Genomic DNA, 21,336 nt, shown 5'->3' on the forward strand with positions numbered 1-21,336 from the left:
TCCTCCTCCTCCTCCTCCTGGACGCTGCCGCTTTGTTTCTGTCTCTCCTCCCGGGCAGGACCCGAGATCACCTGGACCGAGAAGTGCCAACGACGCTCCCCACCCCGCTTCCGAGGGACGCTGGATGCGCAGCTGCCCGGCCGGCCCCGGTAACCCCCTCTCCTCGTCCCTCGCAGCCCCTGCCCCGACTTTCGCTTCCAAGCACGAGATCTCAGCTTCCCCCAGCCCTGGCTCCACCCTCACCCCTGCCTGGCCTGAATCTGGTTGGAGGCCCCAGGAGGGAAGGGGAAAGTGGGGAAGTCCTGCCGCCGGGCTTAGGGCTGTCAGTCTAACAGGTCACCCGGACTGCTGGAATGCAAGGAACCCGGGCCCTGGAACTGTCGCTGGGGGGAAACTGAGCCACTTGCAGGACAAAGGCATATTGTGTGTACGGGCTTCCTTAGGGCTGTGACTTGTGCTAAGCCCTCCAGGAATGTTGATAAGAGATGATCAAATGAAAAATATTTGTAAACTCTTAGTCCAGTGCCTGGCACATAGTAGGTACCTCATAAATGCTTATTTCCTTCCCCTTCCCCCCAAAAAACCGCAACTCATTCGAGATAGGGATTTAGTTTGGGGACCTCCTCAAACCTTAATCTTCTAGGCATTTAACCAGCTCTTCTCCACTACAACCAAGCCAGATTTGGGGTCTTGAGGGTTTGGGTGCCAGCTTCCTCCCCGCCCCCTCTTTACAGCTGATTCACTTCAGCAGACCACTTTCTCTGGGCCTCAGCTTCTGCAATGATAAAATGAGACTGTTTGACCAAATGAATATTAAGCTCAGAAGTGGCAAACACTGGCTTTGGAGGCAGCAGATGGATTGGCTTGGGATGGCAGCTGCTACCAATCACTTCCCTTTCTAGCTGTCACTTTCCTTGTCTGTAAATTGAGGGATTTGGCCAGTAAACATTTATTAAGCACCTACTATATGTCAGGCACTGTGCTAAGCTCTGAGAATACAAAGAAAGGCAACAGACAGTCCCTGCCCTCAAGAAGCTCCCAGTCTTATAGGGAGGACATCAAAACAACTATGTACAAACTCGCTACAGGCGGGATAAATGGGAGCTGATCAGCAGAGGGAGGCAGAGGGGATTGAAGGGGTACAGATGACCTGTATGTATGTTGAAGGCAGCGCTGAGCCCAGACCTTTCTGACCCTTTAGGTCAGAACCCCAGACTTCTGAGTTATTATACAAGAAGGGAAACTGAGGCAGCAGAGCCATAGCATGGTGTAAATGATCAGAGAAGTAGCCAGTGTAGTTAGAAAGGTCCGGATGTGGAGTCTGGATCCAAAGTGGAGTCCCTGCTGTGCCACGTCCGTGGCATTGGACCACTCTCAGCTCTGTGGGCTAGAAATGTAGCTGTTGCTCTAGGTTGCTGATCTAGGTTGCTGGGAGTGATCCACAGGAAGCTGGAAGTTGGAGGCATTCTAGACCCATACTGTCCTTTTAGGAATATAACCGCAGTCCCTGTGCCCATCCTTGTAGGACTCTCTCCTTATTGGTGGAGGTGAACCCTGCCCCCCCCCCAGATAAGGGAACTGAGGCTGAGGGGGTGACAGATCTATTTGAGGTCACAAAGGTAGAAATAGCGGGAAGGGGCTTTGAAATGAAGTACCTTGATTTCCAATCCAGGGTTCTTTCTGCTCTACCCCTGCGGCCTTGTAGTCTAAATGTATGATCCTTCTGCTTTTCCTTCTTTCCACTTCTAAATCTGTGATCTCGTGACTTTTAGACCACATACTTGATCTCTCTGGGCCTCATTCCCCACATCAGATGAGGGGGTTGGCCTAGCTGTCCTCCAGGAACCCTCCTTCAGCCCCAAGACTTGTGATCTGCCTGGGGTTGGAGCTCCCTCCTCACTGTCTCCAGCCCAGCACCGGGCTTTCATTTAGAAGGTTCTGGAGTTCTTCTGTCTCTAACCCTAGGGCTCTCACAGAGTCCTCCCCACTCTTGAATTCTTAATCTCTGCTTGCCTCCTACTCTTCTGCCCACCTTCAGCTTTGCTATCTCACCCCATCCCCCTCCTCGGGCTGATCTCTGGTTTTTGGGAATCATTTTGTTTTTACTCTACACTGGCTTGAACAGTCAAAGGCTGTGTTTTCCAACTTTTCTTTCCAGTAAAAATGGACTTGGATTAACCATCTCTCCTCCAGATCTGCCAGTAGAAATGTTGGAGGTGACTGGAAGGTGGGAGGATGGCTTTGGTGCAAAGCTATCCATCTGACAAACTGGCTTTGACTTGCCTTCCAGAGAACTGGAGAAGACTGTGCTGTGGGATCCCGAGGCTAGCTGGAATGGACCTTGAGGGGTATCCAATCCCCAGCCCACTCCCCCATTTTACAGAGGAAGAAACTGAGAATCAGCCCGAGGTCGCACAGGCTGGAAATTCCCGCACAGGCTGGGAATTCCCGCATAGGCTGGGAATTCAGCACGTCCTTCCTGTGCTGTCCCATGCTTCTTTCCCCAGACGGTGCACTAGCCATCATAGTGTCCAAATGTATTTAAGATTTACGGTTTGCAAAGTGTTTTCCCCAAATGCTTATCGCGTGTGTCTCTACTGAGAGTTCGAGTGGTAATGGCCGTGGAGGTGAGAGCCTCACTTGGAATCGGCAAAGTGGGAGCACTGAGAATTTCTTGATGATCTCCCCAGATTGGTGTACAGAAGGCCTCTTATGATAGATTATCGTAGGGTCATCGACTTAGAACTAGAGGGACCCTGGAAGCCATCAAGTCCAAGCCCCCCATTTTATAGGAGAGGAATAGCGGCTCAGAGGTCACACAGCCAGTCCATTTCAGAGGTCAGATCTGAACTCAGAGCAAGGCCAGCTTTCTTGTCTCCCTCTCATACTCAGAAAGTGATTCTTAATGTGAGTTGTTATTATAAACAGGAAAACGGAGCCAGCAGACAGTAGCAGAAGCACAGTGTAGACCAAAAGATAGGAAGCTAGTGTAGACATGGAGCCTGAGTTCAAATCCCAGATGTTTTGTTTATTACTTTTTTTTGTTTGTTTGAGGCAATTGGGGTTAAGTGACTTGCCCAGGGTCACACAGCTAGTAAGTGTCAAGTGTTTGGTCTGAGGCTGGATTTGAACTCAGGTCCTCCTGACTTCAGGGCCGGTGTTCTATCCACTTGTTTATTACTTCTGTGACCTGAGTTTTCTAAGCCTTAGTTTCCTGAGCTATAAAATGAGGGGGAAGGTTGAGCTAGATGACCTCCAAGGTCCCTCCTGGTTCTGGACCTGTTACTTGTTATCAGTATGACCTTAGACAAGGCACATCACGCATTTCAACTTGGGTTAAAACAAAAGGTAAACAGTATAAATCAGATCTGATAATGTCATGATTTTTTTTCAACCCCTCCTCATTTACAAATGAGGAAACTGAGATCCAGAGAGGTGATGTAATAGTCCGAGGTCACACAGATAGCGAGTGGCCCAGTGGGGATTCAGGTTCTCTTCTTGTCTTGTCCATCCCCCAATGGTGCCTCCCTTTCCCCTCCTCCCTCAAGGGTAGGGGCAGGGAAGGTTTTCCATAAAGAAGATGTAAAGCCTCATTTCTCAAAGTAAATGAAATCAGCCTCTCAAGAAGGGACAATTAGGGATATGTGTTCCCTCAGTCCAAGGCTTCATTACCTATACTTGTTCTAAGCATCCCCCCACAGACACACCCATATAGGGACTTAAAAAAAAAGGATTCCTCATTTTTTAAAATCCTGAGAGGCCAAGTTGTGTGGGGTAAGGGACTTTGGGTAATTGAGAGTTTAGGGTTTCCTGTTGAGGAGAAAATTTCCTTTGTCAGATGAAGAAATCACGTTTGCCTCCCCCTGCTCTGGTTGTAACTTCTTGTAGCGGTTTTGCACTGTGCTTACAACACTTTCTCATTTATACTAGCTCACTTTCTTTATGAGAATAGAAGGGAATGTCTTGTCCTTCTTCCCTTCCCCCCAACAAGTAGGGAAACTGAGGCGTGGAGAGAGGAAGTTGATTGATCAGTCAGTGGCAAAATAGGTTGGAACCTTGAGCTCCCAACCTGGTGGTATTATGGCTGGTTTTTCATGAGTCTTGGAATTGCTTTGGTGGAGGGAACTCCCTCTAGCAGGGCAGATCAGCACCTGCTCTGTAACTGTTAGTCTTACATGATCTGGGGCATGGGGAGGTTAAAAGACTTCCCAGCATGTGTCACAGGCTTGACTCAAACCCAGTACTCCTGATTCAAGGTTTGTTCTCCACCCATCATGGCACACTGCCCCACTTCAACCTCACCCACCCCCATACACTAAATAATGGTGTCTCCCAATGAATCACAATCTCAGAATAGCAGGAAATTTCAGAGGTTATCTCTCGTACCTGCATAGGAATTCTCTCAAAACGATGTGTCTGACAAAGGTCATTCAGCAGCCCCTTCCCTTTTGAAAAACTCAGATTTTTAGGAACTTTCTCCTTATGCCAATTCTAAATATGCTTTCCTGCACCTTCCCTCCTTGGTTCCCAGTTCTGCCCTCCTTGTGTGCCAAGCTGTAGCATGACATCCTTCTGCATGACAGCCCTTCAGATGCCTGGGGCACTTCCTCCCAGAATGATTTTCTTCTCCAGGATAAATATCCCCAGGTCCTTCACCTGAGCCTTCCAAGGCACAGATTGCCAATCCATCATGGTTGCCCTCTTCTAGGTGGCCTCCATTTTGGCAATGCCTTTTCTGAGATGTGGTGCTTAGAAGCTGCAGTGATGGATGCAAATACAGTAGCCAGTGGTTTTCCACTAGATTTTGCCCCCTCTCCCCATCTCTCTTTTTCTCCCCCCCGTCTCATTCTCCTCCCCATCTCTTTCTCTCACCCTGTCTCTTTCCCCCCTCTTTCTCTCCCCCATTTCTTTTTTCTCCCCACTTTCTCTTCCTCCGTCTCTCTCCCTCCTTTCTCTCCTTTTCTGTCTCTCCCCCTCTCTCTTTCTCCCCCCCCTTTCTCTCCCACATCTCTCTCTCATCTCTCTCTGTCTCTTCCTCCCCTCTCTCTTTCTCTCCCCTCTCTCTCTTTCTCTCCCCTCTCTCTCTTTCTCTCCCCTCTCTCTCTTTCTCTCCCTCCTCTGCCCCCTTCTCTTTCTCTTCCCTCCCTCCCCACTTCTCTCTCTCTCCTTTCCTTTTTCTCTGCCCCTCTCTTTCTCTCTTTCTCCTACCCCACCCCTCTCCCTCTCTCTTCCTCCTGCAGTCTCAATCAGAATGTGCCTTTCTCTCTCCTGGGATAATAACTCATAAGAGCTGACTACTTCTACCATATGTGCCTGGGGAAAGGCAGTGGTACATTAGGGAGAAGTAACAATTCAGTTCAGAGGAGAAATGGTGATCAGGAAAGATAGATTTTCCTTCAATGCCTCAGTTTGATCTCTGGCATCCATCCAGCTTGAGTGATCTTGACAGCTTCTCTGATACCACAGGTAGGAGGGGGATGTTGTGGGGTGTGAGCTGTGGCTGGGGGGGATTCTCTCGGGGTGAGGCTTAGGAGAAGTAAAGAATGGCCTTTTCTTCCAGGTGAGTCCTCAGGATGTTTGCCAAGGCCACCAGGAATTTTCTGAAAGATACTGATCCAGGAGGAGACTTGATCCCAGTGAAAAGCTTGAATGACTCAGACAGGTTACAGCTTCTGAGTTTGGTGGTGAAGAAAAAAAGGTTTTGGTGTTGGCAGAGAGCCAAGTACCAGTTTTTATCAGCCACCATCAATGACATCCTGACCAAAGATCAGTTTCTGAATCCAGGTAAGGCACCCGCGATGGCCTTGAATGCAGGGATGGGGGCTTTCCTAGAGGGAAGGTCAAGGTCCAGAGGGAAGGGCAGGGCTTCATCCAGCAGCTGGGCCTGTCAGCATCCTCAGAGTCAGCCAGGAAGCGTCTAGAAAGGCCAGCCACAAGCAAATAACAACAACAAAAATCCCGAGAAAGGACATGCCCTCTGCTGTACCCTGTGCCCCAAAGGAGGTACAAAGATAATGAAGAGGCCGTCTCTGTTCTCAGCAAGGGAGTCATATGTGCTTTTGATTTCTCAGTGAAGCAAGGGCAATCACATCATCCGAGTTGGGAATTTTATGATGCTGGCAAATAATTATGTGTGTATACATGCTCATATGTGTGCATACACATGTGCTATACACACAAACATGCTGCATATAACACATATATGCAGTGTGCAGTATTTATATGTGTACATATGTATGTGCATGTGTGTACATATACCTATACATTTTTTTTCCTCTTCATCTAGGACAGGGGTTCTTTTTTTTTATAATTAATTAATTTATTTTTAATTTTCAACATTTACTTCCGTAAGATTTTGAGTGGCCACAGGGATGTGGGGAGGAGAGAGTTGGGAGAGGAGTCCTTAGAGGTTGGGGAACAGGTCCCCAAAGTCCAGGGCTGGGAGCCTGGGAGATGGTGTTGGTCCAAGATGAGGGGCCTGGTTATTCTCCAAATTGTGGTTCAGGCAGTGAATGATGAAGCCTCAGCAGGACTTTATCATGAAGATTAGTGGAGATAAGGGATTCCCTGCCTGGGCAGAGGTCAGGGAGATATAAATCTGCAAAAGTATTTATCAGAATTGAGGTGTTTGTGAAAGCTGTGTCACCTGGGGAGAATCAGCGCTGAACAGAGCTGATGGGAATCATGAAATTGTGCTGACTGGATCCCCTACAAATTAATCTTGCATCCTCTTAACTGGGCCTTCTCTGTAGCCAGACTCTTTTATTTTTCCCTAATAGATTCCTTATCTCACTCTCCTAGGTATCTCTTCCAAACTTTTCTCTCCTTTGATCTCTACAGCCACCCCATCACTCACCTTCTCCACTGAGAACCTGGCCTCATATATGACTGAGAAAATTGAAGCCTTTACCAAGAGCTCCCTGTTCTCCTCTCTACCCCCTCCTACATTACCCAGGTGCCTTCCACCATTATCTCCTTCTCCCATCTCACAAGCAGAGGTGGCCCTTTTTCTTGCCAAGGCAAACCCCTTTGTGCATCCTTGATTTCATCTCTTCCTGTCTTCTCATAAGATTGTCCTTACTATCATCTCCACTCTCTTATCTTCATTCTCTCCCCAAGCTCCTTCCCTGCTATCCACTAACAGATCTTCCCCATCCTCAAAAAAAAAAAACAAACAAAAATCCTCCCTTGTTCCATCCATTCCCCCCCAGATATTGTCCCATATCTTCTCCCTTTTGTTGGTAAACTCCTTGACAGGACCATCTACACTAGATATCTCCTCTTCCTCTCCCTCTCTTCTTAACTCAGTAGTCTGGCTTCCAGCCTCATTGTTCTATCAATACTGCTCTTTCCAAAGTTACTGATGATCTCTTATTGCCAATATCAGTGGCATTTTCTCAATTTCCATCCTTCTGGGCCTCTGTGCAGCCTTGGACACTGTCCACCACCCTCTTCTCCTGAACATTCTCTCCTCTCCAGTGACACTGCTCTCTCTTGGTTCTCCTCCCACTTATCTGACCCCCTCCTCCATTACCTTTGCTGGATTATCAATCAGGTCATGCCATTAGCTGTGGCTGTCCACCAAAGCTCTGTCCTGGGTTCTTCCTCTTTCCTTTTATGTAATCTAATTTGGTGATGCCATGGATAGATGAGAGATGGGGGGTCAAGGATGATGCCAAGGCTGCCAACCTGGAAGACTAGAAGGACAGGGAAGTTCCAAAGAGGTTTTGGGGGGAAAGTTCAAATCCTGTATGGACATGTCTATGGGGCAACCACTTTTGAGGGTTCGGTAGGCAGTTGGTTATGTGGTTTTAGTTTTGTCTGTGTCCCCAGTGCATGTACCAGACACCTAGCCCAGCATTTTACACATAGTAGGTCCTTCATCAATGCTTGTTGATTGACTGATTTTTAGAAGAGGGTCAGGGGAGAACTTTCTTCCCAAAGTAGGCTAGACCAAGTGATTAGGATGATGACCCAGCAGCCAGGGGTTTCAGGGTGGCAGGCAATGCCCTTCCTTTTCTCCCTGACAGTCTTCTGCCTAGACCCTCCCAGCCTCCCCCATTGAAGATTACTACCCAGACTGCTGGGCAGGTGTCCAGTTGTCCATTAGGATAGACAAAGGGAGAAGTGACGAGGCCAGTTGTTCTTGCACCAAACACCCAACTAACAGGTGTTGATATGAATCTCAGCCTTTATCTTTTTCAAGCCTCTTCCTGTCATTGGAAGGAGGGAATGAGTTTTTAAAAAATTTTTTTTCAGTAATAGAATACTACTGTGCTATAAGAAATGATGAGCAGGCAGACTTCAGAAAAACCTGGAAAGACTTATGTGGTCTGATGCTGAGTGAAGTGAGCAGGACCCAGAGAACATTGTACACAATAACAGCCACACTGTGCGATGACTAACTTTGATAGACTTTGCTTTTCTCAGCAATTCAAGCATCTAAGACCACTCCAAATGGATGGAAAATGCTGGAAAATGCTATCTACATCCAGGAAAAGAACTGTGGAGTTTGAATGATTGAACCATACTATTTGCTCTTTTTTTTCTTCTATTTTGTTTTGTTTCTTTTTTCTTGTGGTTCCTCCTATTGGTTCTAATTCTTCTTTACAACATGACTAATGTGAAAATGTGTTTAATAGGATTGTATTATGTAGAGCCTATATCAGATTGCGTGCTGTCTTGGGCAGGGAGGGGGAGAAAATTTAAAACTCAAAAGCTTATGGAAGTGATTGTTGAAAACTAAAAATAAATAAATTAATTAAAAAATTATTTAGTACTTATTATATGCCAAGATATGTTTGTCTGAAGCTCCGGTCATCCTTTGTTTCCTTCTAGTTGTGGTTGAGTCAGACTTTGTGACGTATGAGGGGAAGTTTGAGGATGTCTTGAAGGGCACCGTCGAGACCGCCTTGGGGAGGCTCTCCCTGAACGCCGGAGGAGCAGGCTTGGTGGAGAGCCAGTCTTCCTTTGGGACGCTGCGGAAACAGGAGGTGGATCTACAGCAGCTCATCAGGGAGGCTGTGGATAGGTGGGTGAGGAGGAGTCCCCAGGAGTTTGGGTGGGCATCCCCAAGTCTTCTGGAGTCGGGGGACCTGGATTCAAATTCTGCCCCTGATGTGCTCTACTTGTGTGAATTTATTTATTTATTTATTCTTGCTTTTCTTTTTAATAACAATAGCGAACCCCTGTCTAGGGCTTACTCTGTGCCTGGCACAGTGCTGCATGTTCTACAATTATTATCTCATCTGATCTTCACAACAACCTTGGGAGGCAGGTGCTGTTATTGTCTCCATTTTACAGATGAGAAAAATGAGGCAGAGAGATTGTGTGACTTGCCCAGGGTCACGCAGCTACTGAGTGTCTGAGGCTGGATTTGAACTCAGGTCTTCCTGACTTCAGGCTCAGCACTCTATCCCCTGTGCTACCTAGCTGCCTCTATAGTTCTAAAGAATGACGAGTTACTACCAAGCACTTTAGTGTAGATAGGGCTAAATGGCTCAGTGGATAGAGGACAGGGCCTGGAGTCAGGAAGACCTGAGTTCAAATCCAGCCTCAGATACTTACGGTGTGACCCTGGGCAAGTCATTTCACCCTGTTTGCCTCAGTTTCCTCATCTGTAAAATGAGCTGGAGAAGGAAATGGCCAACCACTCCAGTATCTCTGCCAAGAAAATCCCAATGGGGGGCAGCTAGGTGGCACAGTGGATAGAGCACCGGCCCTGAAGTCAGGAGGACCTGAGTTCAAATCCAGCCTCGGACCAAGCACTTGACACTTACTAGCTGTGTAACCCTGGGCAAGTCACTTAACCCCAATTGCCTAAAAAAAAAAAAGACAAAACAAAAAAAAGAAAACCCCAATGGGGTCATGAAGAGTCAGACATGACTGAAACCATTGAATGACAACAACAGCCTGACTTCAGCAGTCCTAGCTTTGGAATTTACCAGCTCCATGACTGTGAGCAAACTGCTTCCCTCGCTGAGCCCCAGTTTTCTCATCGGTAAAATGGAGATAGCTGTCTATCTCTCAGTACAGCTGGGAGGAAAATGCTTTGGGAATGATGGGTAAGTAAGTGGGAGCTTGTCTGGGGCCTTCCAGTCTGCTGCCTAGATGTCGATCGCCTCGGTCCAAGGTGGCCAGAGTGGTCTTTGAGCGTCCCTCGCTGGGCCCTCCTGGGTGTGTTTGTGTCCCAGGCAGGTGCACGAGCTTCCTTTGCTTTACTGCCTTCCCAGGCTGCTGAGTCTCATAAACCCCCGGCAGTCAATAACTCAGGTGTAAAGGTGGAAAGTCTGTAATTGCCAGGTTATTTTCTCTTCCTCTCCCTTCGCCATTGTGTGTGAAAGAGATAAGCTCCGGGAGCTGGGCTGCGGGCCAGGTAGAGCCCGTCCTTGCCTGGGAGAGGTCGGTGCCTAATGTGGCTAATAAGGAGTGATGGGCCTTCCAGGGGAGCTCTGAAAGAGTTACCCAATCCCACCTGCAGTTGAGGGAGAGGGGGGAAGGGGGAATGCTTTCCCTCATCATGAAGACCAAATCACAGACCTTGGGTCAGCTGGTCCAACCTACACGTGAACAAGAAACCTGTCGGCCACAATCTCCTCAGTAACTCAGACTTCATTTACAGACCCCCATGAGGGAAGGACCCATGACCTCCCAGAGGCACCCACTTCTCTTTGGTTTAACAGCTATGAGTGTTAGGAAAGTTTTCCTGACCTCGAGCCTCAGTTTAGCCTTTTTGAAGTTTCCACTCATTGGTTTGGCCTCTGGGGCCAAGCAGAGCCAGCTCATCTTCTTCCACAGGCCTGGGCTGCTGTGGAGCTCAGTCCTAAGCGCCCTCTGAACCAAGGGATTCTTGTGTTTTTGCAGAGTATATCCTAGTGATAATAGCCAAAGCCATTGCTTTTTTTTATTGTTTTTTTTTTTTGTTCAGTCATTTCAATCATGTCTGACTTTCTGTGATCTCATTTGGGGTGTTCTTGGCAAAGATAATAGAGTGGTTTGGCATTTCCTTCTCCAAGTCATTCTACAGATGAGAAAACTGAGGCAGACAGGGTGAAGTGACTTGCCCAGGGTCACACAGCTGGTAAGTGTCTGAGGCTGGATTTGAACTCAGGAAGAGGAGTCTATTGGACTCCAGGCCTGGTGCTCCGTGCACTATCAGCACCACCTAGCTGCCCTGCTGCTTACTTAAAGGCTTGCCTTTGTTGTCTCAATTACATTGAAATAGATTATCAAACCATTAAAAACTAGTGTGACAGGATCTTTGAGCCCGAGTATTGCTGCTGAAGGTTTGTAGATGAGGAATCTGAGGCTCATGGCTAGTCGGTGCCAGAAGTGGGATCCTGACAACCGGTGCTGTCATATCTCTTGGCCTCCGGGCGGGAGAAACAGTATGGGGGTGGGGCAGGATTTTGAGATACCCCTGCTAAAGCACCAGCTGTTCTGCTGGGCATTGGTGTAGGGTCCCCAGATGGAGAGAGATTTTCCTTAAAGGGCTAGACAGTGAGTCTTAACCCAGATAGCTCACAGATAGTGTTGATTTTAAAATTTTTGAAAGGATTTTCATAAACCAACTAAAAGAGGCATTTCCATATACATAGCAGAATTATAAAAGAGATTGTACATGGCCACGCAGCTCTGGTACGTACAGAGGTTGGCTTTTCTCTTTACGTAGATCACAAGCTTAACACATAAGAGAGAACACTGGGAGAGCTACATCCACCTCAAAAGTTGTAAATTTTCTCCAACGAGCTCATTCTCCACATCTCTTACTGACTAGAACCTCTCCCCTTTCCTGTAGTGCCTCATACTTTGTCTGTTCCTTGGTCTTTACACCACACTGGATGATATGGAATCCTCAGTGGAAAGAGCCCCTGGATGAGACAGGAAATCTCATCTCTAGTCCTGGTTCTGGCGGTCACAGGGTGGGTGACTTTGGAGGAGTCATTTCCCTTCTCTGGGCCTCAGTTTCCTAAAGTGTAAAACGAGCAGATAAGATGAGTTGATCTGAGACACTGGCCACCCCCAACTTTCTCTTGATGACTTTCACAAACAAGATGGCTTGGAATTTGGTGTTTATTGTTCTATTGTTTTCAAACATTTGGTAACTAAGCTAATACTAGCCTGATCTCTCTGAATGGCAGTGGCCACAGTCAGCCTCCTCCCTCCCTGACTAGGCTGCCCGCTTAACCACCCTCACCTGGTCCCCGTTAGTGAGCTGTTGCCTGGGACCCCACCGTGCTTCCACTCAGATCCAGGTGGACCTGAGGTGGTGTGTACGGGGGCAGGGTTGGCAATAGGATGGCACGGTCAGGGAAGACCTCTAGCTCCCTCCCCCCCTCCTCCAACTCCAATACTCCTGCTCCTTCCAGCTGCTGGATAACTTGAGTCTGGTTTTGCTTTGAAAAGTGGTCTTGGGAGGACCTGAGTTCAAATCTGACCTTAGATACTTGACGCTTACTACTGTGTGACCCTGGGCAAGTCACTTTACCCCCATTGCCTCACCAAAAAACAAAAAGAAAAAAGAAAAAAGAAAAAAAAGTGGTCCTTAGTCCTTTTTGAAGGATGTGTCCCCATCTGGCATTTCTGAGTGACTTTGTCCTTATATTCCATGGAAGGCAAGCCCCTTGAGGGCAAGGCTGTCACTTTTTTGTCTTCATATCCCAGGTGCCAAGCACATGGTAGGTGCCTAATAACAATTTATTGATTGGTTATTACTGGGTCATAAGTAGAGATGTTTAACCTGGAGTCTGTGGACTTTTTAATAACTATTTCAATATAATGGTTTCCTTTCTAATCCTCTGTATTTTATTTTATGTATTTAAAAACCTGATTCTTAGAAGGGGTCCATAGACTTGACCAGGCTGCCAGAGGTCTATGATGCCCCTGGTCTGAAGGAAAAAAGAAAAGATGAAGGACCAGGAGAGAGCCTTCTCATTCCTTTGAAAATCCCTTCCATGTTTACAATCCGATAGAAAACTCTTAGGAAACCTTACAAGGGCCAAGAATGAGAGAGGAAAAGAGGACCCTGGTCTAAAGGAACAGAAGGAAATGGGAGATGGGTGTCCATGACATCCAGTGGGAGAAGGGGCCTGTAGCTGAGTGAGGAACCTGGAGATGCAAGGGCTGGACTTATATCCTTGGCTTTGAGATTTTGGGTAAACTATGTGACCCTGCTGGGCCATGGAGGAAATGGCCCCCATGGAGGGGCATGGACTAGATGCCTCCAAGTTTCCTTGGCTGTTGAGATCCACCATCCTGTGGAATTCTGGGGGCACAGGAAGGGGGGCTTATATAGTCAGGGGGTTGGAGAAGAGGACTTTCATTTCTCAGGGTTTTCAGTGGGAAACCAACTGAACAAAGACATAAACTAGGTAGCCCTCTAAGCTGACTATCTGAAGCCAGCCTCTTTTCCAAAAAAAATATGCTCATAAACAGCGGTAGTCCTCCCAGACTGGTACACCCCACTCCCCTTTGGCCAAAGAGTTGGATGGTGGAATGGGTCACACTCAGAGGAGCTGAATCTGATCAGATGCTAAGGGGGAAATGGTGAGTGCAGTGTAAGAGAGGAGGGTGCTAAGTGGGGGTTAGTGGGAGGGGATCTTGTATTGCTCTGGGTGCCACCATGTTTGTGCCAGGGGGGCAAGGCAGAACTGTCACAGAAGCTGGCAAATGCAATTTGATATCCCTGAGGTTCAGTGGTAGAGTTTTAGGACTCTGATTAGAAGGGTTTTCATACAGGATGGGGACTCTGTTGATGGAAAATTGGAAGAGGCATCAAGAAAAAGGTTGTGCCTGGGAACCAGCTGGATGGGGTCATGTTACAAATAAGTCACAGGTAAAGGAAAGGATGGGGGCTAGCTCTGTGCACTTTGGGGTTGGAGTGGTGAAATTCTGTGAGGTTAAGATCCTGGAATTTATAGTCTTTGTTGCTAAGCTTTGTTAGAACGATATCCTGAGTTTGGAAATGTGTTCTGGTCCCGGGGCCAGAGCTAGAGGTTGGCATGGTGGGTAGCCTCCCAAGTATGCAACATTTGGGGGACATAATGAGGACCGTCTTAAAATATTGATGTTTTATCAATAGACATTTTTTTTTGGTAAGGCAGTTGGGGTTAAGTGACTTGCCCATGGTCACACAACTAGTATGTGTCAAGTGTTTGGTGTGAGGCCGGATTTGAACTTGGGTCCTCCTGACTTCAAGGCTGGTGCTCTATCCACTGCGCCACCTAGCTGCCCCCTGAATAGACATTTTTAATGCCACAAAGGTGTACTCCATGATACCCAGCTATTTATTTGGTGATATTTGATCCTATGTGTTGCTGTTCACCTGAGGTTCTGAGCTTTTAAAAAATTTTTTAATACTGGCAGCTTAGTTTTCTAACCTTACCTGATAACTCACAAATGTTATATTTTTGTGTCCATGATACCTTATTAATTATCTGATGTAATCATAGATTTAGAAGAGTCACCCAGCCTAACCATTTTACACAGGAGGAAATGGATGTCAGATGGAGTGGGCTACAAGGGACCTCAGAGTCCTCTTCATTTTACAGATAGGGAAACTGAGGCCAAAGAGGTTAAGGAATCTACCCAAGGTCACACATGACAAAGTGGCAGAACTGGAATTTGAACTCAGTCCTTGGACTGCCTTGTCTGCTCCTCCCATACTGTTTGTCCCTTGTTAAATCGGGACCCCTTCTTTGCCCACCTTTTCCCAGAAGGATCACGGACTGACAACTGTCAGTTACCATGAGACCGTCTAGTCCAAATCTGTCCTTCATTTGATGAAGCTTGATGAGACCCCGAGAGCTGAATTGAGTTTCTCTTTGGTAGCCAAGCCCCTGGCCTTGAAATCCAAATTCCCTGCTCTTTCACCTTTCACTCCATCGCCCTTCATGGCCCCTGTGTGTTGCCTTTGGGTCTTAGGTCATGCTTGGGCTCTATCCCTGGATCACCATCCACTGGCTCGATGTTTTCCTTGGTGAAGAAGAATTAGACCTTTGCTCTCTGCCTCCTGAGTGACTAAGGGAGGCTGGCTGCTTATTTACTGCCAGAGATAACTTCAGCCTCCCTGATGCCCTGACCAGGACACTCCCCAGGAGTCTTGGGGCATTGACATGGGCAGAATTCCCCATCTTGGTTGTGTCCTTAAGAAGGGGTGTGCCCGGTGAGTCATTCATTCCACCAGGAATGACCGAGCGCTAACCAGAGGTGCAGCCCCTGGCCGGTCAAGGAAGGAGGAGTCCGTAGCTGGGGAGAGTTCAGCACAATCTCAGAATACTGTTTCACAAACTCATCCTGACGCTGCCAGTGTCATGTTAGGGAAATATCAGAAGAGCTGCGGAGGGGTGAGGATTCCCCTGTTCTGCTTGGCCCCAAGAGGGCAGAACGAGGCGTTGCCGTGGGTGGAAGCTACAAAGGGCTTGATGTCAGAAAACCTTCGTGACTGTTAGAGCCCATCCCTCAGGGCCATGGTCTCAAGAGGGCAGGAAAGACCTGCCGTGGTCTGGAGGCTGTGACCACGTGTCACTGCATGGCAGTGGATGGAGCCTGGGACCTTCAGGACAGTCCCAGCTCAGACAATCTCCCAAGATGCTGGAGTTTCTGTTCTACATGGATCATTTGGGGTTTGGGGACGGCAGTGGCTGTGATGTTCACAAGGATGGGTAGTGTCACACCTGGTGCACTGAAACAGGCACTGGATTTGGGGTCAAAAGTCCTGTATTTGAGGCCCAAGATTTGCCAGTTACTTTGTCTGAGTCTGAACCTCAGTTTCCTTATCTGTAAAATGGGGACGATATAGCATCTACCCCAGGATTGTTGTGAGAATCAGCCGAGATAATCATCATAAAGTACTTAGCACAGTGCCTGGCACACAGCAAGTGTTATATAAATGTTATTTATATTATTATCTGTAAAATTATCTGCGTTGTTATTTGTAAAATGAAGGGGTTGGATGAGACAATTTCAAGTCTCTTCTAGTTCTGAATCCATGACTTCTGCTATGACCTCTGCTTCTCCTTGGTACTGCTTAGAAATACTCTTGACAGGGGTCAAGAGAAGAAGCGTGGTGTTATGGATAAACTGCTGGACCCAAGACAGAAAGACTAGTGTTCGAGTGTGACCTTGGGCAAACTTCTGTTTGCCTCAGTTTTGTCACCTGTAAAATGAGAATTTGGACTCTAGGGTTGCCAAGATCTCTGATTCTCTGAGCCAGTAACCTTTCTGGTTGAGTGGAAGAGAGTGGGGGCGGAGGTCCTGGTTTGTCTTCCCAGGTTGTCTTAACTTTGTCTCTGTTTCCTCTCCCAACAAGGACCATAAAAAGAAATGATAAATTCCAGATTTGTCCATCATTCAAAGCTTCCAAAAGGTGGCAGCACCGTCCTGGGGAATGAGGCCTGAGTCGCCCTGATCAGGGAATCAGGAATGCTGCCAGGGCCCTTTAGGCGGAGATGGAACAGAAGCAGCAGCAGCCCCCTGCCCCCAGCCCCATTAGCCTGTTAGAGGCCAGAAATGAGCCCCTGGGGGTAACCGCTTTCCCCTTTCATGCTGGTCCTCTTTCACCTCCCAGCCCATCCATCCGTCATGACCTCGAGAGGCTCGGTGAAGATTGAACTGCTCTGTGTTGGCTTATTGAACATGCCCTGTTTTCCATGCTGCTAATTGCTGTGGTGGGCTTAGCCACAGAATGATTTGTTCTGGGATCTCCCCAGCCGTCTAAAGCAGGCTTCCAGAAGGGCCGGCAGGGGCCCTGAGAGCCAGGGCTGAGCTTGTGAACCTCCCCGCAGTGACCCGAGGTCATCATGGCGGAGGAAGGCTGTGGTTCTGGGATGGCTGCTCCTCGTCCCCAGGTTTCATCGCTTCCGGGTTGGGGCTGTGAGAGGAGCTGGGCACTCCTGGAGAGCAGATCTGTGCGTGGTTTATGGATTCAGAGCTGGAAGGGACCTTGGAAATCACTTAGTCTAACCTGCCATCTTGCAGATGAGGAAATTGTGCCCCAGAGCTGTTGTTACTTGCCTAGGACAGCACGGCACCATACGCAAGTCGCAGGGAAGTGACTTGCTCGAGGTCAAGTAGTGAGTGGTAAGACCAGGATTTGAACCCAGAAGTTTTCATAAACGCATTTTTAGAAGTTTGTTTATTCATTTGTTCTCAAGCAGGTCCGAAGCAGCTGGAAGGTTTTAGGTGGCTTCTTTTTCAGGCATGTGGAGGTCACATGAGTTCCATTGAGTGCTATCACTTCTAAATTCCTAAGAGAAAGCCTTCCAATGATTCCCTGCCATCATTCATGGGCACCCGAGGCTGAGCTTGTCTTTGAATTGGGTTGTCTGTGACGTACAATTTTTTTTTCCTTCGCTGTAGGAATTAGAAGGAAATAAGTCTGTAAAATGTCTGATTGGGGGGAATAGATGCTGCAGAATGAACCAAAAGATGAGATTGGCTGTGACGGAAGCAGGGGGATGGGGTGGAGGGTGCCTCTGAAGCCAGCAAAAGGAGGCTTTGCCAGGAACCGGTCCATTTGGTTCTGGTTTTTGATTATTCTTGTTCCCTTGTGTTTTAAAATTACCTTCATTCCAAATATGTATATATCCCTTCCCCAACCCCTTCCCAGAAAACCATTTCTTGTGACACAGAGGGGAAAAAAAGTTCAGCAAAAGCAACAAAGTGTGAAAGTATATATATATATATATATATATACATATATATACACAGTGTTCCATCTTAGTAGTGGTCCTTCGCCTTTGTAAAGAAGGGAGAGAGAGAGATTTTTGCAACTTTATAATTATTTTTAAGTGGACGCTGCCTCATCTGTCCTCTGGAGGGCACTGTCATTACACAGCTTTGTTTCCCTTTTCTTGCTGGTTTTTTTTCCATTTACATTGTCGTAGTCATTTTGTAAGGGGCCGCTAGGTGGCGCCATAGCACACAGCGCGCTGGCCTTGGAATTAGAAAGATCCTAGTTAAAATCTGGCCTCAGACACTTCTTAGCTGCGTGACCTTGGGCAAGTCACTTAACCCCTATTTGCCTTGGTTCCTCATGTGTAAAACGGGGACACGCTGGAGAAGGAAACGTCAAATCACTCCAGTATCTTTGCCCAAAAAACCCCAAACCTCACAGAGAGTCAGACGTGACTGAACAATGAATCGCTGTGTATATGGTTTTCCTGGTCCTGTTTTCTTCCTTCCCCATCTGTCTCTCTGAGTCTTCCCAGGCTTCTCTCAATTTTCCAGGTTTACAGTTTCTTACAGCGTCGTAACATTCCATGATCCTCCTCTGCTTGGTTGGATTGATGCACGTGTATATTTTTTTATCTGATCTGCCTCGTCACTCACTGTTGGCCAGTCTCCCTTTCTGGGTAGGGACGGACAAGATAACTCATCTGCCCTAGGAGAATGCAAGCTTCCCGAGGACAGGGGTGAGTCCTTGTTTTTGTCTCTGCATCTCGGGGCCTAGCACTTAGTAGGTGTTTAATAAATGCCTCTCAGCTTGGATCGTCGTTTGGGGAGCCCTGCACATCAGTCTCTTTAATGCAGACGCAGTCTCCCCAGCCCCTTTCTGCCAACTTTTCCTGCATCCACACCACCCCTCCACAGAGACCAGAATGCAGTCCAGTCAAATGGACCAAGTCATGTGTGCCTCGAGTCCTAACTGCGTCAATTCAAATGACTTTTTCACCTTTGTTGCAATTAGCCTTTTCTGGGGCTTGAGGAGCTATTTTTTAAAGAAGAGCTATGTTCTGGCTGTCTCAATTTCCAGCTGTCTTGTATGGTCAATGACGGCCAGGTCCCATTTGCTGCTTTTCATTTACCGGATCATGATTTTTTTATTAAATTTGATCATTGCAGCTTTGTTTCTGGGGTAATAAGGGCAGTGGGCTGGGTTTGGAGTCACTGGACGGGATCTAGTCCGACGTGGGCCTGAATGTCATTGAGCTCAATAAACATCGTTAAGCACCTACTATGTGCCGGGCCCTATGGCTGCAAAGCCAAAAATGAGACCATTCCTGCCATCCGGTTACTTAGCCCTCCATCTCCCGGGGCAGCCCATTCCACAGCTCTTACAGTCAGGAATCTGAGAAACAAGTCTCAGCTGCCTTTTTACAGCTTCCAATCAGGGCTCCTGGTTCTCCCTTCTGGGACCAAATCGAGCAAAGCTAATATCTCTTCTGCTTGGTATTCCTTGAGATCCTTGAAGACAGCTGCCATCGCGTCCTCACCGAATTTTTTCTTTTATTAAAACTCTTCATATTAAAAATCCCCAGTTTCTCAAAGGATCCTCCTATGGTATGAAGTGCAGGCTTTTCGCCATTCTGGTTGCTCTCCCCCAGATGCTCTCCAGTTTGGCCGGGTCCTTCCTCAAACACGGCTCCCACCATCGGACGCCATCTCTAGCTGTGGTCTGACTGGGGCAGTGTCCGGTGGGACTATCGCCTCCTTATTCCTGGAAGCTCAGCCTCTCTTCCTCCGGCTTGAGATTGCCTAGAGAACCCGATCGTGGGCCCGGATGTGCTCCTTGCTGCCAGTAGGACCTTGGACAGATCCTTTAACCACTCAAGCCCTCAGCTGGTTGACTTGGGGATCTCCCTGAGGTCCCTCCTTATGATGCTGTGACCTGGTCCCAGCTCTAGGTCCGCAGCATCGATTGTTTCCCCTCATTTTGTCCTCGCTGTGGATGAGAAGGAATCCATCTGCCTTTCCCCATTCACTTTGTGAAAGTGGAAGATAGATGTCATGCTGTCCCCTAGCCTTGTGTTCTTTGGGCCATGTTAAGTGGGAGTTCGGGGACTTAGCTGGGTACCCAGGAGTTGACTCGCACAAGAGCAGTTGGGGCAGATGACTGGCTGTTCCAGGGCCAGTCGGTCATCCTCTGCCTTCCTCCTCCATTTGGTTCCCCGATGTGCCTGAGCCATGCTGAGCAATAGGGTCCTGAGAGCCCCCTCCCAGCCCCAGTCTTGCTGGAGGTGGGAAGCTTGCCTGGGAGCTCTGAATTGGCCTCACTAAGTTTCGGTTTATGTTGTTTTGCCTGGATTCCCTCGAGGCCCCTTGCTTCATCAAGGGGGAAGTTCGTAAGGCCATCAGGCCGCGGCAAGACTCTGGGACACTCATACTCGCTCCTCTCTTCCAGGACAATAAATCTGAAGAGTCCCCTGCTGCAGCAGGTCCTGGAAGGGAAGAATGACGTTCTGTGCATCGTGACGCAGAAGATCGTGACGACGCAAAAGTGTGTGATCTCTGAGCACGTCCAGATAGAAGAGAAGTATGGCGGCATGGTGGGCCTCAAGACCAAGAGGGTGAAGGTAGCGCCTCAAGTCGCGCCAGCCGGGGGGGGGGAGTCTGAGGGGGCTGGCGCTGTGCTCTCCCTGGCCCACTGGGGAGGGGGCTGCTTCAGAAGCAGATGGAACTCCCTTCCTGGTGGCCCAGGCTGGCTGATCGCCGGTCAGAGGGCTTGTCCTGACACGGGGTGGGGGGGGGGGGGCTACATGGGCCCTGAGGGTCTTCAGTTCTAAGCGAGGGGAGGCAACCTCTCTTAAGATGTTCTTGATCACACGGCACTTTTCGTGCCAAGAACTCGAAATCCTTCCTTCTCGGCTATAAAGTGGTCAACAAAAGAAGCCTTATGTTACCATGACCAGGGCTGGCCCTATGCCCAGGCCGTGTAGATGGCTGCCTACCTGGTGTGATTGGGGCAAAGCGAGGGGAGTGCTTAGGCTGGCCTAGAGGAAGCCTTGTGGACGTGGGCCTCCCCTGCTCCAGCCTGCTGGGGGGCCTGAGCAGCCCGGGACGTTTGATCTTGAGTGAAGCCCTATCGTCCTGGCTTGGGTCGTAGAAGGTGGAGCCCGGGAAGCTGGAGTCGGGCTTTCCAGTCCATGAGCACGCTGGGAGCAGGCGTGGCCCAGGGCCCTTCGGACTGTGGGCTGGGGTCGGACGGGCAGGGCTTGGGGGCCTGCCTGGGGGAGGAAGGCCTGTGGGGGACCCAGAGTGGTCGAGTGGCCTGGCTGCCGGCTCTGGCCCTGGCACGAGAGGGAGCAGATCAAAGGAAGGAGGTCATCTAGGACACACGTGCCTCGCACATTCCCACTCGCACTGGCACACACTTACATTCACTTTCACACTCTGTCTCACACTTACGCTCTCTGATCCTTTCTCATATTCTGGCCCCCTCCGTCTCTGTCTATCTCTTTTTCTGTCTCTCTCTCATACTCTTACTCCCCTTTACAGATGAGCAAACAGGAGCCCAGAGGCCACTTGCTTCAGGTCACACAGGAAGTAAGTGGCAAAGTCAAGATTTGAACCCAGGGCCTGTGACTTTCATCCTCCACCTTTCCTACTCCAATGCTC

General features: G+C 48.5%; 1 protein-coding gene across 4 annotated transcripts in view; it reads left to right on the forward strand.

Annotated features, from left to right (window-relative positions):
- The first annotated feature begins 6 nt into the window (after positions 1-6).
- LOC114050617 (gasdermin-E-like) overlaps positions 7-21,336 on the forward strand; it is a 50,625-nt gene continuing 29,295 nt past the window's right edge. For 2 of the 4 annotated variants that reach the window (XM_027872440.1, XM_027872442.1), the window contains exons 1-4: positions 7-149; positions 5,561-5,784; positions 8,839-9,031; positions 20,123-20,294. In XM_027872440.1, the coding sequence (XP_027728241.1) occupies positions 5,574-5,784; positions 8,839-9,031; positions 20,123-20,294 (576 nt within the window). In that variant the 5' untranslated portion in view covers positions 7-149; positions 5,561-5,573. Of the gene's footprint in view, positions 150-5,354; positions 5,467-5,560; positions 5,785-8,838; positions 9,032-18,336; positions 18,414-20,122; positions 20,295-21,336 lie in introns of those variants that run through there. The other 2 variants (XM_027872441.1, XM_027872443.1) reach the window with 2 other exon arrangements.

The sequence above is a fragment of the Vombatus ursinus genome, unplaced genomic scaffold (genome assembly GCF_900497805.2).
Source record: "Vombatus ursinus unplaced genomic scaffold, bare-nosed wombat genome assembly UNPS02014799.1, whole genome shotgun sequence".
Classification (NCBI taxonomy): Eukaryota; Metazoa; Chordata; class Mammalia; order Diprotodontia; family Vombatidae; genus Vombatus; species Vombatus ursinus.